This window comes from Hakea prostrata, chromosome 1 (genome assembly GCF_041222555.1).
Source record: "Hakea prostrata isolate BN-2017 chromosome 1, UWA_Hpros_2, whole genome shotgun sequence".
Lineage (NCBI taxonomy): Eukaryota > Viridiplantae > Streptophyta > Magnoliopsida > Proteales > Proteaceae > Hakea > Hakea prostrata.
Genome location: NC_142600.1, coordinates 3,957,542 through 3,975,735, shown reverse-complemented (window position 1 = coordinate 3,975,735; position 18,194 = coordinate 3,957,542). Strand labels below are relative to the sequence as shown.

General features: G+C 36.7%; 2 protein-coding genes and 1 pseudogene across 3 annotated transcripts; 2 read left to right on the top strand and 1 right to left on the bottom strand.

The window, feature by feature from the left end:
• The first annotated feature begins 1,236 nt into the window (after window positions 1-1,236).
• Window positions 1,237-1,869, top strand: LOC149026767 (uncharacterized). Its single transcript, XM_089153619.1, has one exon. The coding sequence runs from the start codon at window positions 1,237-1,239 to the stop codon at window positions 1,867-1,869; it is 633 nt and encodes a 210-aa protein (XP_089009745.1).
• Window positions 1,870-2,793: 924 nt separating this feature from the next.
• On the bottom strand, window positions 2,794-4,286 carry LOC149026766 (benzyl alcohol O-benzoyltransferase pseudogene; annotated as a pseudogene).
• Window positions 4,287-9,663: 5,377 nt separating this feature from the next.
• On the top strand, window positions 9,664-14,811 carry LOC149026765 (hematological/neurological-like protein). 2 transcript variants are annotated; one of them, XM_089156085.1, is made up of 5 exons: window positions 9,664-10,064; window positions 10,167-10,240; window positions 13,299-13,422; window positions 13,541-13,822; window positions 14,327-14,811. In XM_089156085.1, the coding sequence occupies exons 1-5, from the start codon at window positions 9,930-9,932 to the stop codon at window positions 14,597-14,599; spliced, it is 888 nt and encodes a 295-aa protein (XP_089012211.1). In that variant the 5' UTR covers window positions 9,664-9,929; the 3' UTR covers window positions 14,600-14,811. The 2 variants fall into 2 exon arrangements, with proteins under 2 accessions (XP_089012211.1, XP_089012205.1); XM_089156079.1 differs by having other exon boundaries at window positions 9,665-10,064; window positions 13,541-13,849.
• The last annotated feature ends 3,383 nt before the right edge of the window (window positions 14,812-18,194 follow it).

The window sequence follows — 18,194 nt, the reverse complement described above, 5'->3', positions numbered from 1 at the left end:
ATACCATAATTTGGTCTACAGGCATGATTCAAGAATTCACAGCCGTAAAGGTGGACAAAAGCTTCACAAATTCAAATTGTTAAACATAGCTGGCCCACACGGGTGTGCTATCCATTCCATGCCAAGTGGAATAGATCAAGATTGTTTAGATATTTAAAAGTGAATTTGGGGGCTGACTCATATCAAGCTTACATTATTTTTTACCTTAGAAAAAAAATCTTACAAGGTTGATATTCTTCAAGAGGGTTTGGAACATGGCATGCGGGCCTTTTTAATAAAAAGAAAAAGTGAAGATAAAATATGAAAGTATTTTTAGTGTTCATAGTTGTCTTATTTAACTTTTGGGGATATGTGTTCCATGTCATGATCTGCCTAGTCATGAATTAATCTCCAGGTCTTTTGAATTCATATATGTTAATATTGTACTTTAAAATATTGTTTCTAGAAGTAGTTTTCACATCCTGTTTTTTTGTTCCACTGCAATTATTTAAAAATAGAGTGATAGATACATTGTCCATATCTCCTTTTTTGAGTAGAACTTAGATATTTTGTCCACGTCACAATTTAAATTAATTGATCTTGAATCTCTATGAAGTCTACATGTGTTAATGTAAAAATCTACATGGTATCTTGCCCAAAAACTAAGCTAATATGTAATTTTATGATATATTTGCATTTGAAAAACTCATGAATATGACAACTATGTATTCTTAAGTTTATAAAGTTAACTTTGAAAGAAATAAAAATTATAAAGTTACCAAAAGTTTCAAGCAAATGATTAAGACTATAACTTTATTACTTCTGAATATCAAATAAATCCAGATAACTTAAAACATGCTGATGCATTTGTTTTTGTTATTATTATTTTTAAAATCCTCGAAAAAAATAAATTAGATTATTCTATTCTATCAAATAAATCCAGATAACTTGGAACAACAATGCATTTGTTTTTATTGTTTTCTATTCTAGAATGTTTCTTAACATCCACATGATCCATCAATAGATTTCCTAGTTGATTCATCGTTTATTATTCTTAATTATGGGAAAAAATCTCACGGCTTTGTTGCTTGAGGTCATCAGCCTTAGAGACATCTACTATTATACTATATATATATATATATATCCTGCAAGCACAATCTCACACATCACAAACAAGTAAACAAATCCTTACCTTCGAATAGCAAGGAATTCTTCACAGTTCACAAACAATTGAACCATCTCTGTCTCTCTGAATCAATGTCTAACCTTGAAAACTTTCTCTGTTGTGAACTAAGAATCATCGAAGCCAAAAACCTTGAATTCGTAACAACCGGTAAGCTCTTTGTTAGATGCTGTTTAGGTAACAACGAGAAGATTCGGCTTAACAGTCGAGAGATCCCACCAACGTATCAACCTTACTGGAACGAGTGCTTCTCCTTGGAGTGTTTTGCAGCCAAAGAACAGTGCCTGAAAGAACTCAAGCAACAAAGCGTGGCGTTTGAGCTAAGATGGAGAAACAACTCACCAAGTCTGGTGAGAATCGGTGGGTCTAAGCTTTTAGGTAGAGCAGTGATACCGTGGAAAGACGTGTTGGAATCGCCTGAGTTGGGGATTCAAAAATGGGTCTCTGCTCTATCAGATAGTCGTGACATTATTAAGAGTTTCAAGCCGAACTCACCACCTGAGATGCATGTTGGGATGAAGGTTCGGATCCCAAGCATGGCAGACATGGTGAAGAGAAGAAAAGATGTTGAGTTGCAGAGGTGGGACGACTGTAATTGCAATATCTATATTACTGGAGCCGATGAGCTCTTAGCACTAGCAGGAACGACCGAGGCTTTGTATGTCGCCGATGAAGTCAACAACCACTCAAAAAAGGAAAGGGCTTAAACTGTTTGGCATTTGGAGTTTAGGGTTTATTCACTGGATTTTTATTGTAAACGTTTTCTCTCCATTGAGTTAGGTTAATTGTATACTCTAAGTTGTTCGGTTGAAAAGATCATCACCTCTAAGTGAAGAGATATATTGGGTGGATTCAACTCTTGCTGATGGCAAATGTAATATATCCATGTTTTGTACAAAAAAAAAAAGAGAGGCTAATTTCAGAAGAAAAAAAAATCGTATATAATATTTTTCCTTTTGGTGCATATTTCTTATTTTGAATCTTCCATCTTCTCTAGATTTTTTTTGGGTTTCTTGATTGATTTGATATCCATCAACGTTGTGGATGAATTAAATTAAAAGAAAAAACAAAAATAGAAAAGCCAAGCCGTTGTGGGTTGGTCTTTTAGAATTGTGAGGGTGACATTAAAATAGCTTTCAACCAATCCACTTAAAAGATGAGAATGGAAAAGGTATTGACTGAGACATGAAAAGAAAAAGAGAGATTTGCTTCTAGCCTTCTACTGTCTTTTGCAAACAAGCAATTACATGCAACAGCAGTTATATATAATTGTCATTGAGAGGTAGGAACCAGCCGCCCACCCTAAAATCGTAGTCATCAATGGAACTCAGGATTTTTAGAGCTAAGAAGCTTGGTTAAGACTCCTAAGAAGGTACGATTAATTCTTGCACGTTTTTCACGTATGGCCACCAAGATGTATTGGTGGCATATCACCACTCACCATTAAATGCTGTATGGTACATGCCCATGATCAAATATTGAACAAAACACAAAACTGAGAATGGAGAATACTTTTGTATCATGCATGCATGTAGAGTTTAGAGAATGGTTATCAATGCCTATATATGCATGAGAGAAGTTCCAGTAGTACTTAACCCTTACTCACCTATATTATTCTCCTTATATATACCAAACTCTGGTTCCCCTCTGATTTATCTATTCATTTCAACAAACCTCTCCTGCTTAAACCATTGATTTACATACCAGATGTGATAAATGAGTTGGTCATGTTCTCAATTTCTATAACAAATCTCTCCATAGCGGGCCTAGGCAAGTTAACTGGGACTAGAATTCCATCCTCCCCCTTATGATTTTTGGACGACACGTAAACACTCATCAGCGAATCATATTCTTTTATACCAGCCGTGGCTAACCCACCATATATCGGTTTCCCCCACCCGAAATCAACGTTTCTAAATCCTGCACCTGTAGTATCTGTAAGCAGGTAGGTCGACCTTGCAATTGTATAGTGGGGCCGCCCTTTTACCACCATCAGATTTGTCACTGATCTCATATATTCCTCAGTCACATTGGCTTTTGCTTTCTTTACCAAATCTATTGCATAGTCTAAAGGGTAACGACACAGTTTTGTTGTGGTCGTTGCTGCTATGCAGAAAACAAACGCATTGCCATAGTATCCAACGTGCAATTTGTCTTGTGGGTTCTTCACTTTGAAAGATTTGCTTCGTGGACTGACAGTAAACATAACACGCATTTCCTCTTCCGGATCGGGTTGGATCGCAATAGTGCGACATCGCCAAAGACATGCCGTCAGCAGCTCGAACTTGGAACACATGCTGCGTAGGTGCAGAGGGAGACAGTTACGCAAAGCTGTGAATTCAGAGGCCCCAAAGAAGAAAGAACGGTACACCATGTATTCATCCTTGGAAGCCGAGATGGTGAGTAGATCAGGCAGTTGATCGTACTCATGGTGCATGAAGGTCACACCTGATGGGTGGGGGTTCCTTGCGTTGAGGAGCTCTCTCTTCCACACAGGTGACACTAGGGGAGCTTGTGCACCACATGCCATCTCGCCTACGGCTGACATGAACTGAGCCAACCCACCTACATCGGTCATGGTATGGTTGCATCGACTAGCAAAGATGAATCCTCCACACATCAAACGAGTAACCTGAATCAGCAAGAGAGGGGTGCCCAGGATTCCACCCGATCCATGGACCTCGTGAAGGAGCTCCTTCAAGCAAGGGAATGGTGGTTGAAGCATGTCACCAAACTGTTCAAGCCTCACATCAGCGTCGGCCTCTATGAACAAGACACCCTCACCTGTGCATTCCACCACCAGCTTTCGACCACGCACTTCCCTAAGTCTACCGGCAAATGGATAGTAAAACACTAAAGCTTCTGCTAATGCCTGCCTTATGACCGTCACTGGGTCCTTCCCAATCATTGTTGGCTCGTGTCTGTAAAATTGAATCACGGGGAGTTGGTACCGTAGACCCTCTTGGTCGTCAATGTCTGAGAGGCATTTGAATTCATAAGGTGTGGGTTTAGCCGGTGTGACTAGCTCTGGTTCATGTCTTTGAACTTCGAACACCAAGGATGAAGAAGAAGAAGATGATGATGATGCCATGCCAGATGACTGAAATATGGGAATGGAAGCGAGAGTTTGTTTTTCTGTTTTTTTCTTAGAAAGCAATGATTCGAGCTAACACTTATATAAGTTTTCTCTGTAACTTTTTACATTTCCCTCTTCAAAAAGCACGTTTAAATACATGATTCCCCTCAGACATCTTAACCAGAAGGGAGTTCAGATCAATCCCTTTCATTGGTTTTTATTTTTTTAAACATCCTTATACAAGGACGTGATCCTAACTTCAATCCTACACTCAATCACATGAAAGTTAGGCCTTTCAAATGATTCATAGTAGGCAACGGTCCCAACCCCAACCAACTCTTGTATTTATGCAGTAATCCTTATTGTCTTACTCATGGTGGGCAACGATCTCATCCCCAACCAAACTTCTTTGTCTGTAAGCTAAACGCTAGCTGCCTCTTTTATGTTTCAAATTGTGAGTGTCGTAACAAAGAGAATGATGAATTCAGATCCTCTGGTCCAAAAAATGTGTTCATCCATTTGCCCAAGCCTCTGTGATAACAAGAATATCTCATATCTTTTATTAAGAGTGAGTATATGTATTTATAGTACAGAAGTATAAAAGTACCATTTTGAACCAAAGCATTAAATTTTCCGTGCATAGCATGACGCCAATGAGGCGAAAGCGAGGCTTTAAAGTAACATATAGGAACCTCTAAATCTTCAACAGAAGAACTCAAATTCATCTTAACAGTAGATTTAAGTGCTCCCGTCTTAGATCTTGTAATCATAGGATGAAGTGAAGACACGATTGGAGATCTATCTTGAGATGGAACTATTTGAGCTAAAGGATTAACAACAACAATTGTTTCTGAGTTAGGTAGTCTAGTATCCATAGTTGGGCAGAAGTGACATCAGCCACTTGGATTGGATTACAGTGGGCCACAGGACCTTGATGAGGTCCATGAGGAATTACCGGATCAAGACATGGTGGGGTTGGGGCATTTCATTAGAATAAATTGGTGGGATTGAGCCATGAATATTAATCCCATTACAGACATTATGCAGCCCATTAACAGAAGGCCCATAAACATACAATCTATTATTACAACCATTAGACAGCCCATGACCAATAGGCCCACGAATATCTAGTTCATTATTACAACCAGTAGACAGCCCATTAGGAATAGGCCCAGTATCATCAAACCCATCCTTTAATTTCTGATTCATATTTCTAGCAGAACAAGGCTAAACTACAGCAGGTACAACATTAAGCCATTCTAGAAGTGCAGGCAGAGAGACAGCAGAAACCATTCCTTTGTATGGAAATACCTGCTCAACAAATTCAACATGTCTCGAAACTAACGAAACATAGATTCTTCCAGTAACAGGCTCCAAACAAAGATATCCTTTATAAGAAGAATGATATCCGAGAAATACTCATGGTTTAGATCAAACATCAAATTTGGATTTAGTATAAGGCTTGAGCCATGGATAACAGAGACTACTAAAAACCTTCAGAGCATAATAATCTGGCTTGATAGAGAATAACAGCTCAAGTGGAGACTTATAGCTATGTAATCCTAACTCGTAAGTAACGTGGATATGTACACATTTCCGCGTTGGATGGCTTTAATGTTACCTAATCAAAATTTTGTGTGCTAACCACTAAATGTTTTAATTGAAAGAAACAAGTTCTACCAAAAGAAGAAGAAAAAAAAAAGAAAAGAAACCATACAAGTTCGCACAAGGTTTAAAGTATCGGTATCGAGTGTCGTATCGGTCAGGTGATTTTAAGAGACGTATCGTCCTGTATCGAGTATTGTGTTGCTCTAGCTACTGTATTTTAGTGTAATTCAATGGAAAGACGTACCGAGATGTATCGTATCGGTTGGGTTAAATATGGATACGTATTGGCTAGTATCGTATGGTATCGTGGGATACTTTAAACCTTGAGTTAGCATTCTCTGAGGAGACTTCTACTAATTAGAGGCGTTAAAGATCGGTTTAGACTGAGTTAAAGTAATTAACTTCGATTTTAAGGTGGAAAAACCAGCCCGGGTCCACCGTGATTTATCTGATTGGGTTGGGCCGGACGGATTTATTCTAACTAATGCTTTTTGGGCTTTAAATATGTTGTTATTTTTATCCTCCTATACATATATTATAGAAAGAGTAAAACTTTGTTCTTTATTTTTCAAAATATAAATAATTCCATAACAATCTAAAAATTAAAAGGCTAAGCTTCCATGGATTGGCATCTTTAAGTAGATGGAGATGGCTAATTATAAGAGCAAATTTTGAATAATATGACATTTGAATTGGGCACTATGGAAAAAGAAAAATCAATGAAAATCCAAAATTTTAAAATTAACACTCAGAGAATCAATTTCAGTTAGGTGAATTATAGTTGTTGACTATGACTTTGTTTTTGAAGAAAGAATTCTAGCTAAGAGCAATTTCCTATCACAAAACCTAACAAACTAATTCATTGTTGCGCTTTATGTTTCATCAAAGTTGTTTGTAATTTTAGTAATCTAAACATCTATTGCTACAAGTTTACTTGATTTCGTATAAAATAATTTATCGAGGGTGGATAAAATTCTAAACTATGGAAGCAAGGTTTCTTTACATTTTTTTTCTTTCTTTAATAGTGCGTTTTATTGTAATTCCATAGTCTCAAACCTGTTGAATCATGAATCTGGTAACTGTTTGTTTACTTTTGTTAAACAGTTCGATTAAAATCAAGAATCATATGAAATGATGAATTTTGCCTGCAAATCTAAATTATTTAGATTTCATTGTTTTGAGATTAAATCTAAGGATTCCCCGAAATTGACTTTGAGTATAAAAAAAACCCTTGATTCACATAATCATGATAATTTTGAAGATGAATTAGTTCATAGCATCAAGATAATCAGACAGTTAACTTTAATGAATTGTGATATGGGTTTCATATCGAAATCAATGTAAATATTGATGGAACAAGGTAATTAAGTACACTATTTTAAGAGATCCATTAAAGGAGACAAAGTGTTCTTTTTCACTCATTTAGACTTTTTGAATGCCAAATATGGTTTCTAGTATAAATTCCAAGATATTTTCCTAACTTAGATCTTTCTTATTTTATGGGTCAAGTGCTAACTTATATCTAGGGGCATAGATCCCACCAATCTGGTTTCATTTCGTAATTGGAAGAGTTATCACTGAAGACTAAGTTTTCCTCCACTACTCCAAGAATAGATGTTCACCATCCAAAGATTTACCATTCTCTTGTTAGGTTTAGTATAGTTCCCATAATACTCATTTGATATCCCTTACGCAACTTAGTGAATGGACTTTGGGGGATTGTGGTAAAAGAGTTTCATCCATTGTGATTTTTGTGTGCACAATAGTTATCTAAGCCAAACTTAGTCTTCTTGTTATGGATATTTTATAATAGACCTGTCTGGGTTGACCAAAGAAAAATCGGACCGATCAAACCTTGGCCAAACCACGAATAAAACAAAGGCACTAAGCAAGGTATACAATTTGAATCATATTCAACCTCCTTAAAGATAGGGATAAGATTTCTCTCCTCAGGAAGCTAGCAACAATGACAGAGTTCTATTCGAACTCCGTTATTGCACAGTTAAGGTAACTTCTCCTAAGATCTATAAATACCAATATATTCATCATTATTAGGTATGCATTCTTAAGTTATGGAATACATTGAGAGATTGAGCTGGCTTCCTTTGTTCGTCTGAACTAACTTGTTCGTTGGAGACGAAACTCGACCACACCGGTTCGAGCGCGCATTTTTAGGTTCGTTCGTTGGAGACGAAACTCGACCACACCGGTTCGAGCGCGCGTTTTTAGGTTCGAGCGTTCGACTAGGTGGGACTGAATTCAGATAAACAAGTTGATAAGAACTTAGTTGAGGTAACATTTGAGCTATTCCCATGCTTAATTAAGGGTTGGATTTAGCATTCCCTTTAATATTTATACTTATATTTAAAGTTAGACGTGGCACTTCTTTAATATTTTTAGGTATATTTAAAGTCGAACTTTCCACTTAATTTAATGTTTCTGGTATATTTAAAGTTGGACTTGGTACTCCCTTTTAGTATTTCTAGCTCTTTTTAATAATTAGGATTGTTGTAACTTCTTTATCTCTTAGTTTTAAAATGATTAGTGTTTTATATAACACATAATACGTCACAAATTAAGCGTTTGATATATTCTTTCTTATTTCATTTTCTAACAACAGCTTTTTTGAATAACTTCTCGGGAAGGAGGCTTTAAAAGTGTAAATGTGCACCGTCTTTTTTTAAATATCATCAAATGGCTATCATTTATCTTCTACCCAAATAAACTTATTAATTTTTTTTTTACAATTTAATTGTTTCTATTAATTAAATATTAAATTAAAAATGCAATTCATATGCATTAGCAAAAAGCATTCTAAAGCTAGAGATTTCTTTAATTTCAGACCCAAAATCATTCTCAAAATGCATGCCAAACATAACCTAAGCAAAAGATTTAAAATATAAGTGCATTTAGTGGAGGAGAACCGGTTGAACCATGAGTGGTATATGTCTTCAAATGCCTCCATGAATCTCTCTCATATCAATTTTCTCAAAATTTCTAGTTACTAATCCAACCTTCAATGAACAAAAGTATAATCTGAATTGGAGTAGCCCAAGTTTAGTAGAGGAAAAACTTAAGTTCAATATATGCTTTGAGTTGTTACAGTTTATTTTTTATTTTGAAGCAGAGGTTTATTCGGGCCAGCTTACACGCACCTTGATTACATGCTCAAGGGGGAGACACTGTCTGCGATGGTCGAACCTACAACTTCTCCATTGAGAAGTATGGATCTCTACCACTTTATCAACCCTGCGTTGAAAAGTTACAATTTAATTTCGTTGAGCGAGATTTAATTTTACAATTTCATGGTATTTTATTTCTTTGTCCTGGTCGCTGGGTTGGTTGACTAGAAGATAGTACGTTTTAACTAATTGCATCACAATCGAGACTGGTAAACCGGTCACATGCTCCACAGACTGGCACGTGGCCGTAACAGGTTTTTTTTTGTTTGGGTAAAACCACCCGTAACAGGTATTGATATCATAAACAAGAATCTTTATAAAAGTAGATAAACCTCATAAAAAAAACAGAATCTTTTCTAAAATTAATGCACCTTGATGATTATCGAAGGTGGGAAGACAGAGTTATCCAACGAAGTGCAGTGTTTCAACGGTATCCATTTCTGGAGATTCCAATCTATCGGTTTTGAGTTGGTGTCAACAGCTTCCACTGTGGATCATCAATTCAAATTTTAAAGTGAAGTGGGCCAGGGAAAGAAGCGTTATACCAGTTAGGCGGTAATGTAGGGTAGCAATGGTATCGTCTTTTCCTAAGTAGAGTTTAAAATTCGAACTCAAAAGTGATTTAAATATTTATCTTTCTCACTAGGGAGATCCACGCCTCCAGGATTTTGAGCTTTCATTTTCGTTGGCGTGAAGAGAGAGAAAACGCGGACTCACTGGGAACTAGAGCGAAAGTCCACAGTGCACTTGCTCCGATCTACTCACAGAGCTAACAGATCAAAAACGGAAAAGTGGTTGAGAGAGATCTGTGTATACTGTTTCTACTTTTTGGTGTGATCTTGCTTGTTTCTGATTCAATTTCAGCTGAAAACGCGAGCATTTAAGCTGTAGAAAGTGAGGAATGGAGAGAACAACCCCCGTGAGGAAGCCTCACACATCTACAGCAGATCTGCTCACTTGGTCGGAGAATCCACAAGACACCTCAGCCACTGATTCTTCAGCATCTGCTTCACGTCCAGGGATTCGTAATCACCAGGTATGTGTTCTCGGTGGAAATGTTGTTAACTTCCTCCCTTTCTGTTGTTTGACTGGTTTTCGGGCAACTCAAGTATTCCTCCTCTTTTTCCGTACATTTCAGCCGTCTAGCAAGATCAGTAAAGTCGTCTTCGGAGGACAGATCACAGACGAGGAAGCTGAGAGCTTGAATAAAAGGTTAGCTCGAAGCATTTAGCTGTGTATCAAGGCTTTTTCTTTTTCCCCCTCTGTTTTTCTCATTCCTCATTTGAAATTGGCTTTGCTCACGAACTCTTTTGCAATAAATGTTATCTTACAAAGATTCTGTTCTTTCCTGTTTCGCTTTATGACTGGCATTGTTCATGGTTTTTGCATCTTTCTGATCCTGAGGTTCTGTTCTAGCAAACTGCTACAAAGCACCTTTGTCTATTCTCTGGCCTCCTTTGACTGCATGCACCTTTGGATCTGTAGTCGTTATCACATTATAACATTTTTCTATTACCCTGTAGATTTGTATGTTTATCTGCGTATTAACAGCGGATTTGGAACAGTGTCATGCAAATTATTTCTTTTCCTCTCTCTAGACTCCAGATACTTCTTCCGATCTCATGGAAGCTTTAATGAACTTTGGTCAACTTATGTGATGAATTCTTGCCAGATCAGGACTATGGTCATTCTGAACTTATCTTTTCTTGAAGTCTGAACAAAGGAAATACTTCTGCCTTTTTTCAGTATTTGTTTTAGAAATAAGACTTTGTTGTCCTGCCTTATCTAATTGACTTACTGCAGGAATTTTTGAGCTTTAAAATCTGGCTGCCAATTTAGATTTTCCTGTCTATTACGGAAATTAAAATTATCAAAACAGCCTCTTAGCAAAAATTGCCAGGGTAAGGCTGCATAGTAAAATCAATCCCCCCGACTCTGCTTATGCGGAAGCATTCCTGTGTTCGCCCTCTCTTTAATGTTCTTCTGCCCCTCTATAAATTTGTATACCACCATATTTTGTGCCGAGTTGCATGTTATTCTATTTCCTTTGTTAATCTGAGAAAGCAAATTTCTTGACTTCTTGATTGACACAAATTAAGAAGTATTTTATGCACCATGAGTACTTCGGAAATGGAAAATGGTGTAATTGCAGAGCTGTTGTAAATCTCTAACCTTTATTTGGTGTATCGCAAGCCCCTATCTTTCCAGTGGTTGATGTTCTGGTCCTAATTCATTTTGCTGTGTCCCTATTTTTTTAAAACATTTGAGGTTCAAACACCTGTTTGTTTAGTGTCCACTTAAATGTGCTTTCTTACATCCCATGTTTTTCCAGAGTTTTCTTCTAGATGAATAGAATGGCGAAAAATTTTGCTTTTTTTCCACCCCTCTTTTTGCTCTGTTTTTTCCCTCCACAACTCCCCCACCCCCGCCCCCTCTTAATATTATGATGATATGTAATGGTGCTGCACTTGTATTAATTAGTTATAATGTTATCCTTCCCTTCCTTTCTTATTTTTGAACCAAAGATCTGGGATATTAAATGTAAGTTTAGACTTTAAGGAACCTTTTCCCCCTTTCCGTACTAATGCTGCATACAAAGAATAGAATGCTTAGAGACTATCTGTTTATTGGTATAAAAATGTTTGTCTATTCTCTTTCATTCAGGTACTTAATTTGGAATTCTAGAAGAATAGACTCTTAGGGAAGGCAAAAGAATTACTCGTCAGTTTCTGGCTTCATTTTAGTTCTCCTCAATTCCTTTCCTTCACTCCTCTCTTTTATTTATGAATGCATCCATACCATATGTTAGTAACCTAAGCTATCTACAATGAAGAGAATTTCCTTTCATCTGCTACCGTGCAATGCGTTAATGTGTTCTTGTATAACTGAAAGGCTGCGTACTTCCTAGACTGATGCATCCTGTGGATGCTCACATCAACAACAACAACAATAACAACAATAAGCCTTGTCCCAACTAAATGGGGTCGGCTACATGGATTCTAGTTCTCCAATCAGTTATGTTCGAAGCCATGCTAAATACAAGGCCTAAGCTATACATATTCTTTCTCACCACTTCTCCTAAGGCTATCTTAGGTCTAACCCTAGCTCTTCTAGTTCCTTCAATATGGATTATATCACTTCTTCGTACAGGGGCATTTATAGGTCTCCGTTGAACGTGGCCGTGCCACCTCAAACGACTTTTTCGAAGCTTATAACTTATGGGAGCAACTCTCAGACCAACTCTAATATGATCATTTCTTATCTTATCCTTCCTGTTTTGCCACTCATCAATTTTAGCATCCTCATTTTTGCTACACTGAGTTTATCTATCTGATTCTTTTTAACAGCCCAATAGTCTGCACCGTACATCACATATGCAACAATATTTTTCCTTCACATTATGTTCTTAGGTATTGACTAGGACTGGTTAAAATGTAATATCTATTGTATTCTGGATGGTCTTATCCTCCGATGAATCAGGCAGTCCAACCCTAACCAGGATCATCTGGACCAATGTAATTACCAATCATGTCCTCAAACATTACTGCAGGTTCAGGGTCTGTTTACTTCAGCATTTGTATAATATTTCCTTTCAATAACCTTTCCAACCTTTTCTGATTTATTGGATAAAGCAGGGAGAATTACTCTCCCATTCCTTAAAAAGCTTTCTAGTCGGGGCTTTTTTACTTTTTCAAAATGGTAGTGCATTTCAATAATTTAATGCATGAATATGGATGTTTTTAGTCTGATGCAATTATTAGATTTGCATTGAAGATGAGAACAAGCTTGAAAATATTTAGGAAATGTGGAAGCTGGAGTGTTACTAGGGAATCTCAACAGAATTTTCTAGTATCAGATTAATTTTGTTGACCATGGCATTCAACCAAATTACTTGATTATAATGCTAGAAGTCGATGGTATGGCTGATGAGTTTTGGGGAAAAAAGCAAAATAGCAAATAAATATCCAGATGAGTTAAGGTACCTCCATCTGGGGAAGCACAATGAAAACTGAAAGTTGGATGGGGGCAGAAAAATTGCAAGATCTTACCCATGAAGATACTGCATACATGGGGGGACAAAGAAAAGGAAAGGAAAATGAATTTTTGTATCGGGTGGAATACATTTGAACACTGGACAACATGTTCAAGATCATTTTATATTAAAATGTACCCTGGTTAATAGGTTGAACTAAGTTTAAATCTCACATCATTAGTCTGTTAAATGTAAAAGAAGAGTCACCTGCTGAAACCAATTGTCTGCAATTTCCAGGAAACCTTGCTCAGGCTCTAAATTGAAGGAGATTACTGGTAGCCGTATCTTTGCAGCTAATGATGAAAATGGTGCTTCAGATTCTGGCAGTGCTAATCCAGTTCCCAGTAAACGAATTTATCAGGTGCTTATTTATTTTACTCAACTGGCTGCTGGAAGTACTTCAGAATCCTTTATGATATTACTTCTGTAAGTGCTTCCTGGATTAATCTAACATTTGCTTCATGGTGTTGGTGTCCCAGCAAGCTGTTAGTGGAATCAGCCAGATATCATTCAGTGTAGAAGAGAGTGTATCTCCCAAGAAGCCAACCTCTCTGCCTGAGGTGGCAAAGCAGCGAGAGCTAAGTGGGACACTTCAAAGTGAGTCAGATGCCAAAAAGAAACAGCTATCTGATGCTAAGTGCAAGGAGCTTAGTGGACATGATATATTTGCCCCTCCTCCTGAGATTCTACCTCGACCATTGGCTGCACGTTCTTTGGAGCTGAAAGATAGCAAGGACATAGGGGAACCAGCACCACGAAATGTACGCACATCCGTTAAAGTATCTAATGTGAGTGAGTTAATTGTGTGAGGTGGTATTGAGTTCTATAATTGACACTTTATTTTGTTTGCTTCTTTTTGGCTATTTCCCCCTTGGATGTTTCATTTCTTTTATTGTGCTTACGAGTGACATTTGTTTTAGCAGAGATGGGCACGAAGGTAAGCTCTATACCTGTGCAAACCTTGTGGGACATGCTCAAGAAGGGCTGGAGCTGATCTACACAAAAAAAATTACCTTTGGATAATTTACCCATGTACTAGATATAAGCACCTAGGATTTTTTGATGATCAGATGATTAGGAACCAGAATAAGTCTTGATAGGTCAACTATTATCAGTTGGCTTTTGTTGGTTATCCTGACAATTTCTCTTCCATTACACACTTCCTGGCCATTGATTCTGTTTTCCATTTGTGTGAGCAATATAATATCTTCTTCAATTACTAACTGTAGCTTTCAGAGTCACTAACATTTTTTCCAATTTTAAAGCCTGCGGGAGGTCAGAGTAGTTTGATGTTCAGTGAAGAAACTGTTCCAAAGACCGTGAAGAAGTTACATAATCAGAAATTTCAAGAACTTACTGGGAATGACATATTTAAAGGGGATGCGCCTCCAGGGTCTGCAGAGAAGCCACTCAGCAATGCCAAGCTGCGTGAGATGAGCGGCAGTAACATCTTTGCTGACGGGAAAGCAGCCTCTAGAGACTACTTAGGTGGTGTTCGCAAGCCTCCAGGTGGGGAGAGCAGCATTGCACTTGTTTAGCCTCCTTGTCTAACCCTGTTATTTTACTTTTAACTATTTTTCTGTTCATGTTTGGTTGTCTTGATCCTAGCGAAGTGAGGAATGTGATGTTTAAGGATGGATTGTAAGCTTGTTAGTTTTTTACGTTTTTATTTAATGTGCCTGGTCCTTAAATATATAATGTATTGGGATATGATTTTCTTATCATCCATTTCGGTCTATTGATGACATTATACGCTGTGGGTAACGATCATAATTGATCTCTCACGATCATGATTTTGGTACTGGGAGAATGTTACTGTCATGTTTTCCCTTTGAGTTTTAATCTTTATGTTCATGTGAAGGACCTGCAAGCGTCTTACCAGCCAACTAAACGAAGTTTATATTTGAGTTGGAATTCAAGTCTGTCTGCTTCGTACTGGTGCTACTGAGCAGAGTTGGCCCAGGTATTTGAAGGCCCAAGTCCAGAAACCTATGCATACAGCCTACCTATTCAGGCCTTAGTGGGCCAAAGCCTTATTTGGAGCCCTTTAATGGTAATGATTCTATTTGTTTAATCATCCTGTCACTATTTAGTCTCATAAATATGCCTTGGAAATTTCTAAATATGTTGGTACTTTGTGAATTTTTGATCTGATTTTAACAAGCTTGTGTGTGTGAGTTTAATGCAAAACTCATAAAGGTGTAACTTCCACTCAGCCAGAATTGGTTTCAAAAACCCAAAGATAGCCACTGAGATATGAAAAATCAGCAACCAGTTGAGAGAAGAATCTAAATCAGCGTCATAATGTTCAGAATAAGGATCAATCTTTTTTGGTAAATCAGAATAAGGATCAATCACAATTGGTTATAATCTGAATCGACCAATTTGAGTAATGAATTCTTAAGGGCCTGTTTGGTTATTTGAATCTAGATATTTCAAATCCTTGGATTCATGAATGGAATATTTATATCTATTAGGTTGTAAAACATCCATTCCACCATAAATATAAAATTGATGAAATTTGTGGATTTACACATAGTAACCTAGCATAACTCTATGAACTTCGATTAGAGGCTAACAAAACAATTAATTTTTTTGAATCATGAATCCATCGATTTGAAGTATATAGATTTGAAATCTCATTTCATTTCAAATCCTTGGATTCATGTAACCAAACAGGCCTTAAAACAACGGTTGAGACTTGAGACGTGAGACTTGCATCAGGTGAAGTTGAAATTAAGTTGTTGCAATTAAAACATTGGGTCCGAACAAAGTCTTCACAACTCTAACCTATCGAATCAAGATGGATTCATAAAATTCCATGCTCTATATGATGTATGTAGTAATTTCTATTTTCTAATCTAAAACTAAAGCAGAATGGATTCTCAACTTCCCATTTTCGATTATTGAGGGTGGACCAAAATAGACTTTGAATGATTCTTAGAGTTATGAGAAAACCCATAAACTAGTGCAATAAATAACATCTAAGTCAAGCAAGAACGTCTCTTATACGTTTCACATCACAATTTTTATGGGTTTCCCCACGAAATCGATCTTGGTAATCAGACTAATTAAATAGGTTCATCAAACCAAAAAGCTGATCCAACTGGATAAAATTTGAAACCCTCGAGACAAGTAAAATTGAAACCGGTTCGAATCAAATTGGAACAGTCGATTAAGGGTAGATGTAAAAGTAAAAAAACAAACCAGATTAAAACCAAAATTAACAGTGTTTTATAAGTGTGGTGTAAAAATAGCAATTTAAGAAACCACAGTTGATCAAACCTTGCCACCCTCATGGGGTGTATTCCCACAGAATTTCATTGGCATATAACTTATCACATGTCACAATTAATTGTGTGGTCTAAAAAATCTGTGGGAGCGTTTGTTTGGAAATAATTAGCCCCATATAGAAAGGCAGTATAAGATGTGTCATTGATGTTCAATATGATCAAAGTATTTCAAAATTGGACAAATTACATATAGACCTTCTATATTGGTAATTAATTTCTTTTCAAAGATAGTAAATATAATTTATTATAGATCCACGGTGTCTATATGTAATTTTTTAGTCGAATGTCCAACCAAATGAAGCCAAATTTTTATAGAAAGCCCAAATAAAATTTTTTTTGGAGAAAAAGATACTTTATAGTAATAAAAATAAATAGAATACATACAATAATGCAGGATTAGGTTCTACGACCCTGCCTGCTCTTCTACAACATATTGAGAGAGCTGAGCAGGCAAAGAGAGAGGATCCAACAGAATTTCTAAGACCGTAGCCTAGGGAGGTTGGGTTTTTAACCGCTTTACTAACCCATCATTGATTAGATTACATATAAGTTTATTTGGTTATCAAGGACTCAGGGGAATACAAGTAATTTGATATAAAATGATATTTCTTTACCTACACAAAATTATTTCAGTGTTTGGTTTGCTAGGGAATTGTTTTTTCTAAATAGATTAATTTTTGCATTTTCAGATGAATAACTAAAAGCCTAGAGAATTTCAACTCTAGACTCTCCATCTTCAATGAGAGCAAGCCAAAAGAAAAATAATTTGTGCCTCCATTTTATACCATTCATACGTTTATGCTGGATAAGCAAATTGACATGAACTTGCATCAATAAAGCCATTGATATGTACACAAAGTCTATTGACAAAGTCATGTGATGTTTTCAATGTAATTTTTTTTTTTGGGTAGAGTTTTCAATGTAATTATACATTAGAACTAGGAGTCTTGTATCATGGAATATCGCAATCATGACATTTATATAAATTAGGTTGATTTATAATTTATTTTTTTAAATTGACATCAATTATTGAGCCAGCCAAACAAATTAGTAAAATTAGCTTCACTTTACTCCTATTGCAAGCAAACAAACCCTTCCTTCATTTCCCTTGCAAATAAACATATCATAGGTTTTTATATGAATTCATCTTTAATTAATTAGAGCAATTCCATTATATTTTATTTGTTGGGGTTGAGTAAGGATTTAACATCGGAAGAGGCCAAGTATAGATATTTCACATGGAAAACAAGGATTTTCCCCCCCAAAGCACGGCAAGAATATTATATATTAATAGAAACATGGTTTTTTTTTTTGTAGGAAACAACACTAAAAGGAAGGACGAGAAGAACAAACGGGCCCAGAAGACAACACCTCTTGGACCCATGGACTGGAAATGGGCCACTCCACTTTACTTGACACAATGAGGGCCCTCCGAGCTAAGGAGTGGGGTGTGCGGCGAGCCCATTAAATTCCCTAGAAATACAGACAAACTGACAAGAAAAAAAGTCGTTTTTAAGCCACAAGATATCCTCCACCATAGCTGCAATTTGAGGACCTCCTCTTGGCTCCTGACTATCGAGCAACAAAATCAGGCCTTCACAGTCCGACTCAATCCGTATCTTTGACCATCCTAAGTCCTTTGCCACTAACAATTTAATAGAAACATGGTAATAATACATAGAAATTGCACACGACAAAATTTCTTTTCCTGGACTTTCCCGAACACAAGGAATTTTCTATTTGTTATCTTCATTGTTACAAAATTTTCCCAATTGGAAGCCCAAAAACTGAAATTTCATATGTGAAAAGAGAATGAAAGGGAAAATTTCAAATTTAGAGA

Bases quoted from the DNA above. Each gene is read 5' to 3' on its own strand.
- LOC149026767 (XM_089153619.1), top strand. From the start codon at position 1,237: ATGTCTAACCTTGAAAACTTTCTCTGTTGTGAACTAAGAATCATCGAA.
- LOC149026765 (XM_089156079.1), top strand. From the start codon at position 9,930: ATGGAGAGAACAACCCCCGTGAGGAAGCCTCACACATCTACAGCAGAT. The intron at 10,241-13,298 runs GTTAGCTCGAAG...TGCAATTTCCAG, and splicing joins GCTGAGAGCTTGAATAAAAG to GAAACCTTGCTCAGGCTCTA. The intron at 13,850-14,326 runs GTGAGTGAGTTA...CCAATTTTAAAG, and splicing joins CATCCGTTAAAGTATCTAAT to CCTGCGGGAGGTCAGAGTAG.